General features: G+C 41.0%; 1 protein-coding gene across 1 annotated transcript; it reads left to right on the top strand.

Moving 5' to 3' along the window:
• Positions 1-724: 724 nt before the first annotated feature.
• Positions 725-17,812, top strand: LOC134398073 (fibrinogen-like protein 1). The gene is made up of 8 exons (XM_063125272.1): positions 725-824; positions 8,014-8,094; positions 8,812-9,022; positions 10,376-10,535; positions 12,256-12,353; positions 12,932-13,020; positions 14,378-14,568; positions 17,455-17,812. Exons 1-8 carry the CDS (start codon positions 801-803, stop codon positions 17,633-17,635), a joined length of 1,035 nt encoding a protein of 344 aa, XP_062981342.1. The 5' UTR covers positions 725-800; the 3' UTR covers positions 17,636-17,812.
• The last annotated feature ends 122 nt before the right edge of the window (positions 17,813-17,934 follow it).

The following is a 17,934-nucleotide window of genomic DNA, read 5'->3' as shown; positions in this document are numbered from 1 at the left end:
GCCTATATACTATATTACTATTCAGAAGAATGCCTCACTAATTTCGGCCTCAGCCTGCAATCCTATTTAAAGTTTCCTGGGAGTAAGTCAAATTGAGCTCACTGGGGCTTACTTCTGAGCAGACATACATAGAATTGCTTTGAAAATGTCTGTGAATTCCCCCCTTCCCCCCCCATCCTATGTCTCATTCCCTTCAAACTTTTTTATTGTAGGAAAGGTTATTGTAAATCCTTGATCTTGTGTTTCCTATACTTTCTCCAGATATCTCATGCCATTGGCTTTGTGTATTAGCCATGATATGACAGATAAGTACCATTCCTCCTTTGCTTTATATATTTCCTTTAGATGCTTTAAAATACTTTTAATAGTTCCCTTCTGATAGTGCAGGATTATACACATCTTCGCCCCAGTGAGTTCAAAGGGACTTGCTCCCATTTAAATGTGTATAGGATTGCAGCCTAAATCTGTCATTTTCTTTGTGGGAAGTTTCTCTCTTCCTTCCTCTCATTCACTGTTTCTTCCCTCTCCAGGAAAAGAACAAAAATACGTTGCTCTCACCCTTTTCAATATTTTAAACTACTTTTGTCATAATCTAAGATTTTGTTGCCAAGTCTCTAGCAAGATTTTATTCTCATTTGCAGTCAGCAGAGGGAGCTCAAAGTGTTCCTTCATCAGTCTTTTAAGACATTTTCTTAGGTACAAATTTATCTGTGGTTATATTTTTTGAGAGACGTCATCTCCACTAAGAGTTTGGAAGCAAAACTGTTTATCATCGGTATTCAGCCCCTAGAAGCACTTGGATGTATCGGGCTGCAATAAATGAGGTAAGTTTACATATTTTCCCCCACTCAAATCCTCCTATCATATTTTGTAAATGCTTTTCTCCTGCCTATCAGTTTTAACTGTAACTGTACAAAATTGTACAAAGCCCCTCTAGGCAAGTTTTGCTAGTACGTTAGCACCCCCACCCCACTAGTATAATTAAATAACTAAATAATTAGTCTTCCTTGCCAATTCGGCTATATATTAATTAGGGGGAAACCCTTTCCCCAAACCTGTACATGAATTTAGCTTTTAAAATCCATTTTGGTTAGTATGGTTACATAAAAACAAAAACAATATGTATCCCTGGTTCTAGCTATCCTGAGGATGGATCTGGAACTCTGGGCCTCTCTACTGAACAGACAAATATAGTAGTGGGAAAGCATGTTCTCTAGTGGGAAAGCAGGAACCTCTCCCTTTTGCTCATCTGCTGCTGTCCACCTTGAAACACCTTTGCTTGCTGTACTTTTAAGAATTCCATAGAAGATAGAAAGTTGCTAAGTTCAGCTTTTTCCATCGTGGTGCTGCACCAACATGAGATACTCTTGCACAGAAGCCCTTTCACAGTCTGCACTTTGCCAACCTAACCTTGACTGTAGTCACTGGGAGTGATGTGGCAACTACATCTTCCATGCATTATGGCATAGGGAAAGTCCCGCTTTCAGCTCTGTAGGAGTTTTTCCTTTCACCTTTGCCTGAAATTAACTTCTGACAGTTCCAGGCTTGGAATGGGGTACGGGAGGGGGAACAAGTGATGTATGGCAATATTCAGATGCTCGATGAGTTACACAACCTGGTGCCCTCTAGATGTTTTGGACTACAACTCCCGTAAGACCCAGGCAGCATGGCCAGTGGTCAGGGATTCTGGGAGCTAACATCCAAAACATCTGGAGGGCATCAAGTTGCCAACCAGATGCACTGGTCCCCTTTCTCTCCTTGGCTCTTTGAACTCCTGTCTGCGTCCCTGTCACACACACTACGCTTGTGTCACTAGAGATGTGGCCGCTGCACTAATAAGAGCTCAGTCAGTCACTTCCCTTGGGTGTATTTAAAATCTGCATCTCAATTAATTTATTGTTTGCTACAGCTAGTGATGCATTGTGACAACCTGGGGTTTGCATGATACAACCCCCTCATGTGTTCAACAAATGCAAGAAGAGGTTTATATGAATGCCCTTTAAGGTTCTTCCAGATTCCAAATCCATTATGTGAGTTGTAGGGTGGAGGAGGATCATGCCTGCTGGCTCTAACTTCCATGCATTCAGCCATAGCTCTATTCAGAACATGTGTAGGTTGTATACACCTAGGCGGTCTGTGCAATCAGGAATCTTTCTCTTTTTACAGCATCCTAGGTGACATGTACAGAGCTTATGCCTGTGCACTTATTATTTATATTAATCATAGAAGCATGCTGTGATTAGAGGTTTGGCTGAATCCACACATGTTTGCTGGCACAATCCTGTTCTCACCTTCACATTTTCATTGGCCCACCATCAAAACAGGACATAACAGCATGGATTGGAAAGTCCTCAGATCAATGTGGTATCGGCCATGAACTCATTAAAGTAACCTCACAGCACCATCCTTTGCATGTGTACACAGAAATAAGTCCCAGCGCTAATTTCAGCAGGGTTTGAGTCCTGATTATTTTGTATATTATTATTATTATTATTATTATTATTATTATTATTATTATTATTTTATTTATATACCACCCCATAGCTGAAGCTCTCTGAGCGGTTTACAAAGATTAAAAGACTGAACATTAAAAATCAATATACATTTATAAAAACAGCTAACATTTAAAACAATTTTTTAAAAAAACAACCTCTCAGCCAGGCCAAAGACAGTTCTGGAGTTAGTTATAGGATTGCCATCACAAGCAACTAATCATCTCTCTGCTTCAGCCGAACATTGGCAATACAGCATGTGTGTGTGTGTGTGTGTGTGAGAGAGAGAGAGAGAGAGAGAGAAGGGGAGAGAGAGAGAGAGAGAGAGAGAGAGACTACACTGACCTGCTTTACAGGGTCACTACATCAACTGTTGAGAGCACTTATATTTATTTCTGCACTTTTCATTTCCTAAAGAACTGTAGAAATGCATAATCGTTTTTATTACTCATATTCTTGAAACTGATGGCTGTTTCTGCACTCCCCATGGCCATGGGATCATAACATTACTATACAGTTCCTCAAGTGGACTCCTCTCCTTAATAACAAGGGCAAGTTGCACAATTAGGTTGACATTTTGTTCATCTGCTGAGTCTGTCACATCCAGCTTTTGTCCAGTTGATGGCTGCTGTTGAAGTTCTGCCTGCCATGAAGCTGTTAGATACAGGAAATCCTCTACTAAGACGTTCATCAGAAGAGCGTTTTTTCACACATCCTTTAAACAACGCTGTCTGCCCCTGTGCACCTCCCACTCCTTCTTTCCTTTTTTCCATCACAAAATGGACCCTTTTTAATCCCAATTTTTTTGAGGGGAAATGGAATGTGCCACCGTTTCCTGCTGTATGCAGGAAAAGTGGTGCGATAAAAATGGCCCCTGAATGGGCCATGTGGTCTTTGGGCATGTCTAGACCAGGCATTATTCTGGGGATCATCCCTGTGTGTCCAGATGATGCACAGGGAATCCCAGGAGCCAGGAGAGATGATCCCTCCATTTACCCGGGATATCAGTATACACTTTTCTCATGGTTTTTCCCGGGACAATCCCAAGGACCGCGGGTGGTGTGGCCGCCCATCCTGGCTTCTTCCCTCTTCCCTTCAAGTAGCGGGGGTCATCAGAGGGAAGGAGCCAGGCTGGTGGGAGTCCAGGGTCATCGGGAGTTGGGGGAGAGCGGGGTCAGGTGTTTTTTTTTAAAAAAAAACCCACTTTTTTGGTGGCACGCAGGTACGCTCCAGCTCCTGTCTTTTTTAAAAAATGGTGAGTGCAATGTCCTGCTTTCTCCCTGGATGTTGCATGCCACATGTGAACCCAGGGGGAAGATCTCACAATCAGCATATTGCAAGATCTTTTTTATTTATTTATTTATTAATTACATTTCTATACCGACCAATAGCTGGAGCTCTCTGGGCGGTTCACAAAAATTAAAAACATTCAAAGTATAAAACAACAGTATAAAACCATAATATAAAATACAATATAAAAGATCTTCCTTCCTCCCTCCCCTGGTCTAGACATACCCTTTGTTTGCTTCCTCTTTCTTCTTTGGGTAGAAAAAGAAAGTATCAGGGGACAGATGTGAGGGCGGAGAAGCAATGGAAGGGAACTGCAAGGATGCTCCAATTTTTTTTAAAAAAAATCAAGCAGCCACTAACTCTATTGAGTCATAAGGAGAAAGAGAGAAACAAAGAAAGGAGCTGAAGAGCCAAAAGGGTAGCGACAATAGGATGCATTTGTGTAATTAATGTACACATAATGCTGTGAAAAAACAGCCAGATCTTTAGGTGCATGGCTGTAACATGCATTTATTTCAAGAATATCCATGATGAGTTATAGTCTTATATTTCATTTTCTTTTCATCTCATGTATTACATTTCTATATCGCCCAATAGCTAAAGCTCTCTGAGCAGTTTTCAAAGATTAAAAATCTTAAAAATACAGTATTACACTAAATATAAAAACCATTGACATACAAACATATAAACAGACAATACACACACACACACACACACACACACCCCTAAACAAATTAAGCAAATAACAAATCCCAGGAGCTGATTAAATCCTTCCCATATGCTGCCAAATGCCCAAGAGAAGAGGGAAGAATTAATCTGGTACGAAAAAGATAACAATGTTGCCACCATGGAAACTTAATCTTAGAGCATCATCAGACAAGCATTTTATTGCACGCTCATTACTGGCCACTCATGGATTTTCACGGGTTCTTTTCACGACACCGTCCTGTCTCCTACGCATCTCCTGTTCCTTCTGCTCATTTTTACGTCACAAAAAAAGACCTGGAAAATCTGGTGGTGGTGGTTGTGATGAAACTTGCCGCCATTTCCTGCTATGTGCAGGAGAAGCAGTGTGATAAGAATGCCCACTGAATGGGTCATGTGGCTGTTGCTTGCTTCCCCTTTCTTCTCTGTGTGAAGAAAGAGGAAGCTGTTCGTCCCTATTGTGGGACAGAAGCAGGAGGCAATGTGATGGTAGGGAAACACGATTTCCCCCCATCTGATGACACTCATAAAAACTTCTTATATCCTGAAAACTTTTTAGAAAGCTAATTCTCTAAGAGAGTATTCCTGTGACTCCAAGGAAGCATCTGGAAGACATAGACTATTTTGGATTCCTGGATCTGAGGCCGGAGACAGCATTCCAACCTCAGATCCAGGAATTTAAGCTCCTCAAAGCTGGGGTGGACAGAATGACATTGGCTGCCTTTACAAGCTTGCAAAAGCAAGCTTGTAGAAGGGTGAAAGGAGGTGTGCTGGTGGGTGGGGTGGGAAGGAGACTGGGGATGCGGGGATATGAGCTATCCCCAGCCTCCTTCCCTCCCCCACCCCAAAGCCTCTGCTAGATGGGTGAAAACGCATGTCTAGCTAAAATGCATGCTGCATTTTAGTCTATGTTATTAAACTTCAAGTCCAGCTTGCAACCAGAATCCAGAGAGAAAGCAATCCTTCACTCAGATCTCTCTGAAATCAGTGAAATAGCTCTGTTTTTAAAGCTTTCTCGCAAACTAATACAAATGAGCCTTTATTGTAACATAGTTGGATAGGAATTAACAACACAGTGAAGCTTGCTTATTCCTGGAAGAGGGAGTAATTTTGGCAGATGCTCTTTTAAGGGTTCCAGAGTCTCAAAGGGTCTTGAGAGAACAAAATGTTCTACGTTTGTTATGATAACTGTATTTTTCTTTTCATCAAAAAAAGTATAACACTACTTTATATATTTTCTCTCTCTTTTTGCTGTATGCTTAAGAATGTTCTAAGTGTATACCTACAAATATGTCATTGCAAACAAGTGTGTTGTACACGTACATTAGTCAGGGAAATATATTGGCTACATTTCTCTGTGATGTGTACACTTAGTGACAAACTTTTTCCATTTCTGCATAATATGTGAAATGACCCAGAGTTGCTGTACTTCCTACTGTTTTGGGAAATGCCAGTGAACTGGATTTACAGTTGATATTAAAGTGGCAATCCTATACCTACTTACCTGGGAGTAAAGCTCACTGAAATTAATGAGACTTGCTTCTGAGCGTACTTGAGCAGGATAGTGCTGTAGAAGACCTTTTTTATTTTCTCAGTATTTTAACACTTAATTTAACTTAAATTTAAACTTTGATGTTTTAATTCTGTATTTTAATCTATATCAATTTCTGCTGTGTGGTTTTATCCTAGTTGTGCTTTTTATATTGTATTTTTTATTTGTGTTTTTAGACTGTTGGTTGCTTTATTATGCTTTTCATGGTTTTAATTTTTGTGAACTGCCCAGAGAGCTTTGGCTATTGGGTGGTATAAAAAAGTAATAAATAATTTTTTTAAAAGGTAGACTGGGGTAGATGGACCAAGGGTCTGACTCAGTACATAAGCAGTTTCCTATGTTCTTATAAAACATGAATTCAAATTAGCTATATCTTATACTGTATATATTGGATAGCTGCCTTAAAATGCACTATCAGAATTTAAAAGGTAGTTGATAATAGGGAGGGATAGAAAACAGTGTATCAAAATAATCTAATAATAGTACAACAAAGTCTTATGGCACCTTGAAGTCTAACAATTGGTTGAAAGCATTATTAAGGATAAAATGAGTGAGCATACAGAAGGGCAATCCCAACTGAAAAAGCATCAGCATGGCTTCTGCAAAGGTAAGTCCTGTCTCACTAATCTTTTTTAGTTCTTTGATAGTGTCAGTAAACATGTGGATAGGGGTGATCCAGTAGACATTGTTTACTTGGACTGACAAAAGTCCCTCACCAAACTTAGCAAACGTAACCGTCATGGAATAAGAAAGCCCCACTTACGAATCAATAACTGGTTAAAGAAAAGAGAGTAGGAATAAGTGGTATGATCTCCTATTAGACTTAAAAGTTCTAAATCTTTAACCTCAGAAGATAATACCCCAAGTATCAGAGGCAGTATGCCTGTGTACACCTGTTGTGGGGAGCATGAGTGGGAACATGTTGCATTCATGTCCTGCTTGTGGGTTTCCCATGGGTCATTGTGTGAACAGAATGCTGGACTAGATGGACCCTTGGTCTGATCCAGCATCAGGGCTCTTCTTATGTTCTTTTCTGGGCATTACCTAGGGCTCATCTACACCAAGCAGGATATTCCACTATGAAAGTGGTATATAAAACGCAGGAGCCACACTACTGTTTTATAGTGATATTGAAGTGCACTGAAAACTGTTGGGGCTCATTGACCCATACCATATGCCACTTTCATACCACTATATCCTGCTTGGTGTGGTTCCTGCCTTTTACATACCACTTTCATAGTGGAATATCCTGCTTGGTGTAGATGAGCCCCTAGTGTTGTTCCCCACCTCGATCCAAGTGGCGAGGCGGGTAAGAAATAAATTATTATTATTATTATTATTATTATTATTATTATTATTGTTATTCAGATGTCCACAAAAGCTTATACCAGAATAAATTTCTTAGTTTTTTAAAGATGTCTCAAGACTTAGTTGTTTTTTTATGCAATAGACTAACATTGCTACCCCTTTCAAAAAGTATAATATTTATTTTATTTATTTATATAAAACATTTATATCCTGCCCTATATCAATAAGATCTCAGGGCGGCATACAGATAAAAGCATACAGTATAAAACAGTAAATATACACAGCTAAAAACAAATTAAACCATAAACCAAGTTAAAACGATATATAATTTAAAAGCAGTAAAACTATTAAAACAATTAAAACAATGTGCCCTTAGTGAATTCAACCATTAAAAGCTTTGTTAAAAAGCCATGTTTTCACTTGGCGCCGGAATAAAATCAGCGTTGCCGCCAGTAGGGCCTCCAAGGGGAGGGCATTCCACAGTTGGGGTGCCACAACAGAGAAAGACTCATATATTATATCCTCATATAAATAAGATAATATTTTAATGCTGTAAGCTTCTTGGGAAAGACTAGAGTCTTGAAAGGCAGCTAAGAAATGGATTAAATAAAAATAAAGTAAAAATGAAATGTAATACAAGTTATTCTTTCTTTTTCTCTTGTCTAGCTCTATAAAATGAATGTCACGATGACTTGGCTGCTGATACTTCTGGTGCTGCCGTTTTGTTCATCTTTTTCTCGGCTTTCGGTATGTAAGGAGTTGGCTGAATGTGATAAGCTTCCAAGGAACCATCTTTATATTAATTTTTATTAACATGGATAGAGGCTAGGATTCTGGAGCCACAATGACAGAACATGTGGAACCTTTCTCAGTCCAAGGAATGCCAGCTCTCAGACCTCATGGGTGCTGACGCTCATCAAGACTGAGGCCCATACTGGGCCGGATCTACACTATTGCTTTAAAGCGCTTTATAACAGTTTTATAGCGCTTTAAAGCAGTTAAAGCGCTTTATAACTGTTATAAAGCGCTTTAAAGCAGTAGTGTAGATCCGGCCCTAGTTTAGGAAACGTATATATCTCAAACAAAAACACCTACTACATTGAGAGTACCACCTTTCATGTGGTGTGTGGAAGTTTGAGATGTGCTCTCATTTTATTCAACATGCTGGCCAGATCAGAGCCAGTAAAGTAAGTTTGTGTTGCCTCTAACCTGGCAAGGCCCTATGTGAAATGAGAGCATGTGTGCATGTACACACAGCCACAAACAAACACACACCAGGGCTCAGTACCCAGAAAAACCTATTGGTGGCCTGTCGTTTGGCCTTCAGGACTTGGAGAATGAACATGGGGGACTGAGAATGGTGTTGGGGGTCTTGTTTCACTCTTGGGTATCTATTCCCAGAGTACTACAATAACCTAGAGACAGGACCTGCATTTCCAATCAACAATTTCCTTTCACTTTCAGGAAAGGGATGACTGCTTATTAGAAAACAGCAAACTACGGCAGAAGTTGAAGACGCTCCAAGATTTATCCCAGTTATATAAACACCATCTGAAGGACCTCTTGGAGAACAATTATCACAGACAAAAAAGCAAGGTTTTCTCTTTCGGGGAGACAATGCAGCAGGACACGCTTTTGCCCACAACTAGTGGAAGTCTCTTCGTCTCTGACCAAGGTAGATTATTTGTGCGATAGAAACTGTTTGTCTGAGAGGGTTACAGAGCATTTTGCCATAACCTTACTTGAGTTAGATATGTTCTTTTCTATTTCGCTCATTAAACAGGTGGCCAGTCTCTTTTTTCCCCCTGTGGAAAGTTTGTTCCCATTTCCACAGCTTTCAATGTGTAGATGTACTTTGACATAAGGATGCTTTCAGATAGATGGTTTCTAGTGCTACCATTCAAAAAACATTGTGCAGCTATTCTGTCTTTTCTTCCTTAACATATTTTTTGTGGTAAGAAAAAAGACAGAAGTGGTGGGAAACACAGGAGAGTTGCATACAAAAGATGAAGACTGGGTTCACATAACACGCAAAACCATGATGGTTTGTTTTCTGGAACAATCCACACATTATGGATGACTGCTTGTTAGCAGCCATCCATAATGTGACAGTTATGATAAGAAGAACCCCACCCCTGGCATATTTGGACAGGCAGAGCTAAAATTGTTTTAAATGTTAGCAGTTTTTATGGGTTTTTTTTTAAAAATTGCATATTGATTTTTAATGTCCAGTCTTTTTAATCTAATCTTTTAAAACTTTGTAAACCACCCAGAGAGCTTTGGCTACGGGGTGGTATATAAATGTAATAAATAAATAAATCCATCATTGATTGTTCCAGAAAACGAACCATCATGGGTTAGTGTGTTATGTGAACCCACTGTCTGCAGTAAGGGTTATTTTATTTCTAGCGGGTTAGCATGTTGTCTGTCACACAGCGTGGGTTACAGAGATTGCCTACAGAGCTGCTTGTCAAGAGTGGCCAGAAACAGAGAGCTTCGGCTATTGGGCGGTATAAAAATGTAATAAATAAATAAATAAATAAATAAATAAATAAATAAACACTGCCGGCTGCTCTGCTCCTCTCAATCAATCTCTATTCCCACCACAAAGGAAGCTGGGATACCTGCCCAGCTCGGCAGGAGGACTACAGGAAGAGAAGGGGCTTCTGAGTGAAGATGATAAGGCAAAAAGGCTAAAGGCTACACAGAATAATATATTTGACCCCTTTGCCCCTTCATCAACATATCTCCAGATGTGGTTCCATTTCTTGGTCATATTTATGGCCAAGAAATGGAATTAAGAATAGGGATAGATAACAGATTGAAATGGGCTTATAATATAATATAATATAATATAATATAATATAATATAAGTGTGTGTGTGTGCGCCCATACATTTTGACAGATGGGGAGGGTGATACCCTTTCCTGTACTAGCAGCAACATTAGTGTAGTTCCACCAACCTGAGATGCTTCATTGACTGAATAGCCCTTGCACATCATCGACTTTTAAATGTTGCTTTCCTTAGATTGTGCAATGGCGTTTAACCATGGAAAAACTGAAAGTGGATACTACAGAATTAGACCTAGAGTGGACAGGGATCCTTTCCTTGTGTACTGTGACATGTCAGATGGAGGAGGGTGGACTGTGATTCAACGGCGGAGCAACGGCAAAGAGAATTTCTACAGGTATGTTTTGTTGTTTATTCGTTCATGGTTAACACCCCATAGTTTAACCATAGTGCAGGGTTTGCATGACAACCCATACTCAACCCATACTCTGGGTTGTTGCTACATGTGAATTAGGTCAGATAGAATGACTTACAAAATAGGTATAATTTGTTTGTTATGCAAACAAATGACAGCATTTGAGTTAAACAAAATAAACTGTGGGGTGTTTTTTTTTTGCCTCTTAATGCCTTGTCACATTTCGGAAAGGCACTAGGTAATAATGGCTATGGCTACGAATCCCAAGATTTCAAAATTACAGGAGGAGGGAGGGGAAATACTGCACACACAATAAGTGTTTGTAATTGATGCATTATGGTTAAGGGATCAGCAACAATCCCAGTCACACCATGAACATGAAAGGGAAGGGACAGGGAAATGACCCCCGTTCCCTCCCCCCATGGAGAATAGATATATGAACTCTTAACTTTTAATTTGTCCCTCCTACTCCTTTACTTTTTATATATATATTTATTTATTAAACTCTATTTAACAAAGCAGTTTTAAAAAAGTTACAAATATATATAAAAACATACAAGTCAGACAGCGTTTCTAATAAATACACAAACACGATTTCTGTAGATGCCAAACCGAGCTGGTTTCCTTCAATTTACCTCCCACTCCTTTACTTGTACCCACATACCTAGCTCAAATTGATGATGGCCACCAATTTGGATGGCTTTAAAAGGGGGTCAGATAAATTCCTGTAGGCAAAGTCTATCAATGGCTACTAGCTCTGACAGTTGTGTGCTACCTCCAGTATCAGAGGCAGTAAGCCTGTGTGCACCAGTTGCTGGGGAACATGGGTGGGAGGGTGCTGTTGCATTCAGGTCCTGCTTGTAGGTTTCCTGTGGGGAGCTGGTTGTCCACTGTGTGAACAGAGTGCTGGATTAGATGAACCCATGGTCTGATCCAGTGGAGCTCTTGTGTTCTTATGTATATTGGAGGGGTGGGGAACATCAGGCTCAGGGGGCAAATATGGTCTTCTTAGGTTCCAATCTGGCCCTCCAGATGGCCACACCCCCTTCCCCAGGGCCCCATCCTCTTTTTCCCAAACACCAATCATTTGGATGCTTCCTGGCTTTTGTGCAGTCCCCCTCCCTTTCTAAAAGGTTCAGACGCCTCTTCTAAGACTTAGTTGCTGGCAGAATTAAGCTAAAATACATTGGTATTTTGGCACCATCCCTTTGGCTCTGCCCACCACTGGAATGCCAACCCCAAGAGCTTCTCCAAAATGGAATTCAGACCTTCAATGGTCTTGGTATATGGGATGAAAAAAGTAACACCACCTCCTTGCACTTAACCCGCAGAAAAAAACAGCTTGGCCAGGTTGGAGGCCTGTGGGGAGTTAGTAGGGAATCACAGGACACACGATGCAGCTGCCTTGCTGAAGCCAAGCAGATGTGAACCGCCCAGAGAGCTTCGGCTATTGGGCGGTATAAAAATGTAATAAATAAATAAATAAATAAATAAATAAATAAATAAATAAATAAATGTGGGCCTGGTCAATGCCTGATGGTAGACTATCTGGGACCCTCTGTATACCAGTTTGAGTTATGTGATAGAAGAAAAGTGGGATTTAAATGTAATAAATAACAATAAAACATCACAGAAAAAATGTCATACTTTGTAGCTCAGGCTAGAGTGCTGATGTTGATATGTGTACATCTCCTCCTTGCAGGCAATGGGCTGATTACAAAGAAGGGTTTGGACAGATGCAGAGCAAGAATGATGAATATTGGCTGGGTAATGATAAGATCTATAATCTGCTACTCAGAGGTAAGGATGATCTAAATGCAACTATGAATTAATTAGAACCCAAACAAATTAACTTTCCCTGTTTGTCCATTGGTAGATAAATGTCTTCTGATCTTGTCACTCTTTCCTTCTACATTCCAGAAGAGTATATTAGGACTAAATTACATGGGTTGGATTCAGACTTGGTCACAGAGTAGACCCATTGAAATAAATGGGACATAAGTTAGCCATGAATAACTCAAGTTGTCTTCAAGTATAGCAAAATCTGAGGCTAACCCCATGTGATGAAGGAGATATGTTTAGTGTTTCTTGATGGATTTGTTGTTGTTTTTAAATTTAGTGCAGCTATGTGGGTCTTCATATTTGATTTGAACAATGGCACAGGGAGGATGGTGGTACTTAAGTCTTTATCCTTGGGCTGTTTTCCTTATCATTATGCACCTCACCCCCACACACATATCACTTTTCTCCCTGCATGTAATTTGGTTACAATATTGTGTCATGCATGGTCTGGATAGACTGAGAAATCCTTGCATTCCATTCACATTACCCCTTATTGGGCCCAAGAGAGTGTAGCAGGGTACCATTTTATATTCTAGGAGAAATCTCATTGAAAATTGACCTGATGGACTGGTATGGGGAGAGACGCTATGCAATTTATGATGATTTTCAGATCAAGAACGAAACGGTGAGTAATTTATCTTGTGAGAATGAAAGAAATAGCCTATTAGCCTAACAGAAACTGGGGGAGAATCTGATGGTATTGTGTTAGTAAACCCAATGAGCTAGCACACTAGAAAGAGACATATTTAAGTTTAAGTCTTCATAAGTATAAGAATCAAAGATTCTAAGCTACCATTATTTAATTTTGGCTGCAAAGGAAGTTTCTAACCAGTAAAACAGTGAAGCTCTGGAATAGCTGCACCCCTGGGTGATTCCAGATGAGGCTTTTTACCATGCAATCGTCCTGCCTCGTTATTGGAATTTTAGGAGGGTGGGTCCAGATGTCAGACTTGTAACACCATCTTTTTCTCTCCACCTTTTATCTTACCACAAAAAAATCTGTTAAGGAAGGAAAGGCAGAATAGTTGCACAAGGCCTTTTGATTAGTAGCGCTCGGAGACCTCCATCTGGCAGCACTCCGAGTTAGCATGTGATGGTTTTAAAGAATGAGCTGCAATTACAGGAGGAAGGAGGGGAAATACAGCATACCAAATGAAGAAGTTTCATAATTTGTAATCTCAATACAGGTGTGTGTGTGTGTGTGTGTGTTTCTCCCCTCCTGTAGATTTTGGGACTGGATTTTCCTTAAACTGAAGCATCAGAGTCAGCCTACACTGAATCGGTGGTGTTGGGCAAAGGAGGCGCGTGCTACTGCCTAATAGTCCAATATCTCGATGCTCTACTGGGTTGGTGCAGAGATATCCCTGATTCCCTGAGGTGCCCTGAACTGCTCTATGACAGGCAGAAAAACAACATGCATTGGTTTTCCCACCACTGCATTGCTATGCCAGGATAAGCGACACCTATTGATTTCTGTTTGTCCTGCTGCTGTTAAAGGCAGTGTTTCCCTGTTGTGGGGGTGGCAATCTAGGTTGAACTATATGGCCAGTCATTCTAGAACTGTAAAACCCTATGAATCAATCACTTTAATATTGATGTTTTATCTATGTGTTGCAACCATGTTCTGAATTTGTTTTAATATGGATCAGAATGTTTTGTTTGTCATGCTTTCTTGTGAACCACTTTAAGCATACTGTATGTGGTATACAAAAGTGACTGGTACATAATGCATTGCAAAGGACAGTAGTAGGCTGCCAAAACCACATAAATGATGCTTCCGGATGGACAGCTCCTAGTGCTACCAGTCAAAAGGCACAGATTTCCCATGAAGGTTCTCCTCTTCAGACAGTCACTCTCCATGAGTACAGGGTGACAGAGGAGAGGGGCAGGGCTAGAGTGATCCTTCTCCTCATGTGTTTGCCCTGTTCAGATACAGAACACCTGAATAGGGTTTAACAGATGTTTCTGTGGCTCTCTTTCAGAACAATTACAGGATAGGCTTTGGCACCTTTTCCGGAACTGCTGGAGATGCTTTTTCTGGAGGGAGCAACTTTGACAGCCAGTGGTCTGCATCGCTCCATGGGATGCCCTTCTCTGCTCCCGACAGGGACAATGACAGGTTTCTAACAGGCAGTTGTGCAGAAGAGAACCAATGCGGCTGGTGGTTTAACAGGTGAGTCGATTGGCGGCAGCCCTCTGAAAGCCACATGAAGAGCAGCTAAATCAAGGTAGTTTCTCCTCCTTGGTTTCTCTTATCATGAGAGTCTTCCCCAGCTAGAACTTCCCACTCCATTCCTTCCTGGCAACTTGGAGCACAGATCTTCCATGTAAAATAAAGGCAACCTGTATAATGGGTGTGCAAGTTATTGCCCTCCAGATTTTTTGGCCTACAACTCCCAAGAGCCCTAGCCAGCATAGGCAAAGGTGAGAGATGATGGGAGTTGTAGAACAAAACATTTGGAGGGCCACAAGTTGCCGACCCTTGCTGTATAAGAACTAGTAGACTGTGGTGTTAGCATTTATTTACAGAGGAATACTAAATGGGAATCACATTTCGTCAAGGAAACACAATATGGATGTCATACATCTGTCAAAGTGAGACACATGTCTTACTATCTCTGGAAAGAGAGAGAGAACCATGTATATTGCCTTAAGAACATAAGAAGAGCCCTGCTGGATCAGACCAAGGGCCATCTAGTCTGGCACTCTGTTCACACAGTGACCAACCAATCATTGGCCAGGGACCAACAAGGCAGGACATGGTGCAACAGCACCCTCCTCCCCATGTTCCCCAGAAACTGGTGCACACAGGCTTACTGTCTCAAGTACTGGAGATGGCACACAACCATCAGGGCTAGTAGCCATTGATAGCCTTTGCCTCCAGGAATTTATCCAACCCCCTTCTAAAGCCATCCAAATTGGTGGCCATTACTACATCTTGTGGTAGTGAGTTCCATAATTTAGCTATGCGCTATGTGAAGAACGTCCTCTTATTTGTCCTGGATCTCCCACCAATCAGCTCCATGGGATCACCCCGGGTTCTAGTGTTTTGAGAGAGGAAGAAAAATGTCTCCCTGTTCACATTCTCCATACCATGCATCATTTGTACACCTCTATCATGTCTCCCTTAGCCTCCTTTTTCCCCAAGCTAAACAATCCCAGTTGATGTAACTTTCCCTCGTAGAGGAGATGCTCCAGCCCCTGAATCACGTTAGTTGACTTTTTCTGCACTTTTCCCAGCTCTATAATATCCTTTTTTAGGTGTGGTGACCAGAACTGTACACAGTATTCTAAGTGTGGTCGCACCATAGATCTTTATAAGGGCAGTACGCTACTGGCCATTTTATTCTGAGTTCCTTTTCTTGTAATGCCTATCATGGAGTTTGCCTTCTTTACAGTGGCCGTACACTGGGTGGACATTTTCATCAAGCTGTCCATCACAATCCCAAGATCTCTTTCTTGTTTGGTCACCACCAGCTCAGATCCCATTAGGTTATACTTATATTTGTTTCCCCCCAATGTACATCACCTTACACTTGCTTACATTGAACCGCATCTACCATTTGGATGCCCACAGTCTCCCAGCTCGGAGAGATCCCTTTGAAGCTCTTCACAATCCCTTTCTGTTTTAACAACCTTAAATAATTTGGTGTTGGTGGCAAACTTGGCCACTTCACTACTCACCCCTAATTCCAGATCATTTATGAATAAGTTGAAAAGAATTGGTCCCAATACCAATACCTGTGGTACCCCACTGTTTACTTCCCTCCATTGAGAGAATTGACCATTTATTCCTACTCTGTTTTCTGTTGTCTAACCAGTTACTGATCCATAAGAGGACCTCTCCTCTTATTCCATGACTACTAAGTTTGTTCAGGAGTCTTTGGTGGGGGATTCTTGAGATTCTTGGGAGGAAGGACAGTATAAAAATGAAACACACACACAATTGTGTGTTGTTGCAGACAGAGGATTAATACACATGGACACAGGAAGGACTTGCAAGGATTTCCATCACTTCTGCTTTACTGATATTGGCACATTCAAGAATGTAGAAGAAATAGCTGCTACTTAACAACATGAAAGTGTTATCTTGGGGCAATTATACATGTCAAAAATGTATGTAGACATACAGTAATTAGTTGTTAGACAGCCTTCCCCAACTTGATGCAATCCAAATTTGTTAGATTACAACTCCCAAAATCATTATCCAACACATCTGCGGGCTATCTTCACGGCACCGAGTTGGTGCCGTCTTCCCCCAACCTCCTGTGGTTTTACTTACCCAGGGTGGCGTCAACTAAGCCCTACACCAAGGAGGGAGTGCGGGGTTTCCAGCGGGGTTTCCGGAGCCACTCCCCACCCTCTTCCTGGTTTCGGCAACCAATCGCCGGTTGCCTTCCATCAGGATTGCCCCCCAGATTGGCCATGGAGTGAGTTCATATGGCGGAAGAACCATACTAACCTTGCTCCCACAGAAAAAATTGGGGTAAGTCCCCAACTTCTTTTCTGCATGGCTTTGCGGGAAAGCCCCATGGTGGCTGTAAATCTGCAGCTGCATCGTATAACTGACACAGCACATTCACAGCCACCATAGGGCTGTGGCCACATATCGACAGCCCCCTGGAGGGGACACGGGTTGAGAGGGCTGATTTAGAAATTTTCATTCTGTTCCTTCCTACCAAACTGAGCACAGATCGTTCACTTAAAACAAAAGTAGCTTGTATAAGAACTAGTAGACTGTGGGGTTAGCATTTATTTACTAAATGGGAATTACATTTGGTGAAGAAAATACAACATGAACCAGTACAAATGTCAGAGCAGAACATCTTGATATGGCTTGGTCATGGAAGGCAATCCATGAGTTTTGCATAAAGTTGACTGGTTGAGCTTCAAGATGTTTGCACCACATCATAAAATTAATTTTGTTTTAACTTAGAAAAACTGACGATTTTATCTTGATTAGAATTCCCAAAACAGCTGTTGTTATGCATTTGACCCATTCTGTTGCAGTTGATTAACAATCTCTTTTCTATTTTTTTTACTCTCTCACTTCTGTAAGATGCCATGCAGCAAATCTCAATGGGATATATTACAAGAACGGGAAATACACTGGATCCTTAGACAATGGAGTGGTTTGGTCAACATGGCAAGGGCCATGGTATTCCCTGAAATACACCGCCATGAAAATCAGGCCCCCGTCTTTTTTGGATGGAGAGAGTGGAGATGGTGAAACCAGCTAAGATGCTATGAATATGCATCTTGAAAAGAGAAAATATCATGCAAAAAGTATTTGAGAGATAATATGCAGTTCTCAGCTTAAGTCAACTTGGTTGCAAGTTACAGAGCTTGAGCTGTGTCTGTTCAGAAGCTGCTTCTAAATTTGTATGAAGAATAAACCCTGCACTTAGAAGCATTTTCAATCTTACATTCTGTTTTGGATTTCCCAGTGACATGTGATGCCACCAGGCCAGCTGACAATAAAAGCTGTCTCCACAGAAGCACATAACCTGCCTTTAGAATGCAGACATGGTGGGGCGGG

The sequence above is a fragment of the Elgaria multicarinata genome, chromosome 4, assembly GCF_023053635.1.
Source record: "Elgaria multicarinata webbii isolate HBS135686 ecotype San Diego chromosome 4, rElgMul1.1.pri, whole genome shotgun sequence".
Classification (NCBI taxonomy): domain Eukaryota; kingdom Metazoa; phylum Chordata; class Lepidosauria; order Squamata; family Anguidae; genus Elgaria; species Elgaria multicarinata.
This window is presented reverse-complemented; position numbering and strand designations above follow the sequence as displayed.

Excerpts from the sequence above, each read along its gene's own strand:
- LOC134398073 (XM_063125272.1), top strand. The coding sequence starts at position 801 with ATGTATCGGGCTGCAATAAATGAG. Across the intron at positions 825-8,013 it reads ATCGGGCTGCAATAAATGAG|CTCTATAAAATGAATGTCAC; the intron begins GTAAGTTTACAT and ends TCTCTTGTCTAG. Across the intron at positions 13,021-14,377 it reads TTCAGATCAAGAACGAAACG|AACAATTACAGGATAGGCTT; the intron begins GTGAGTAATTTA and ends GCTCTCTTTCAG.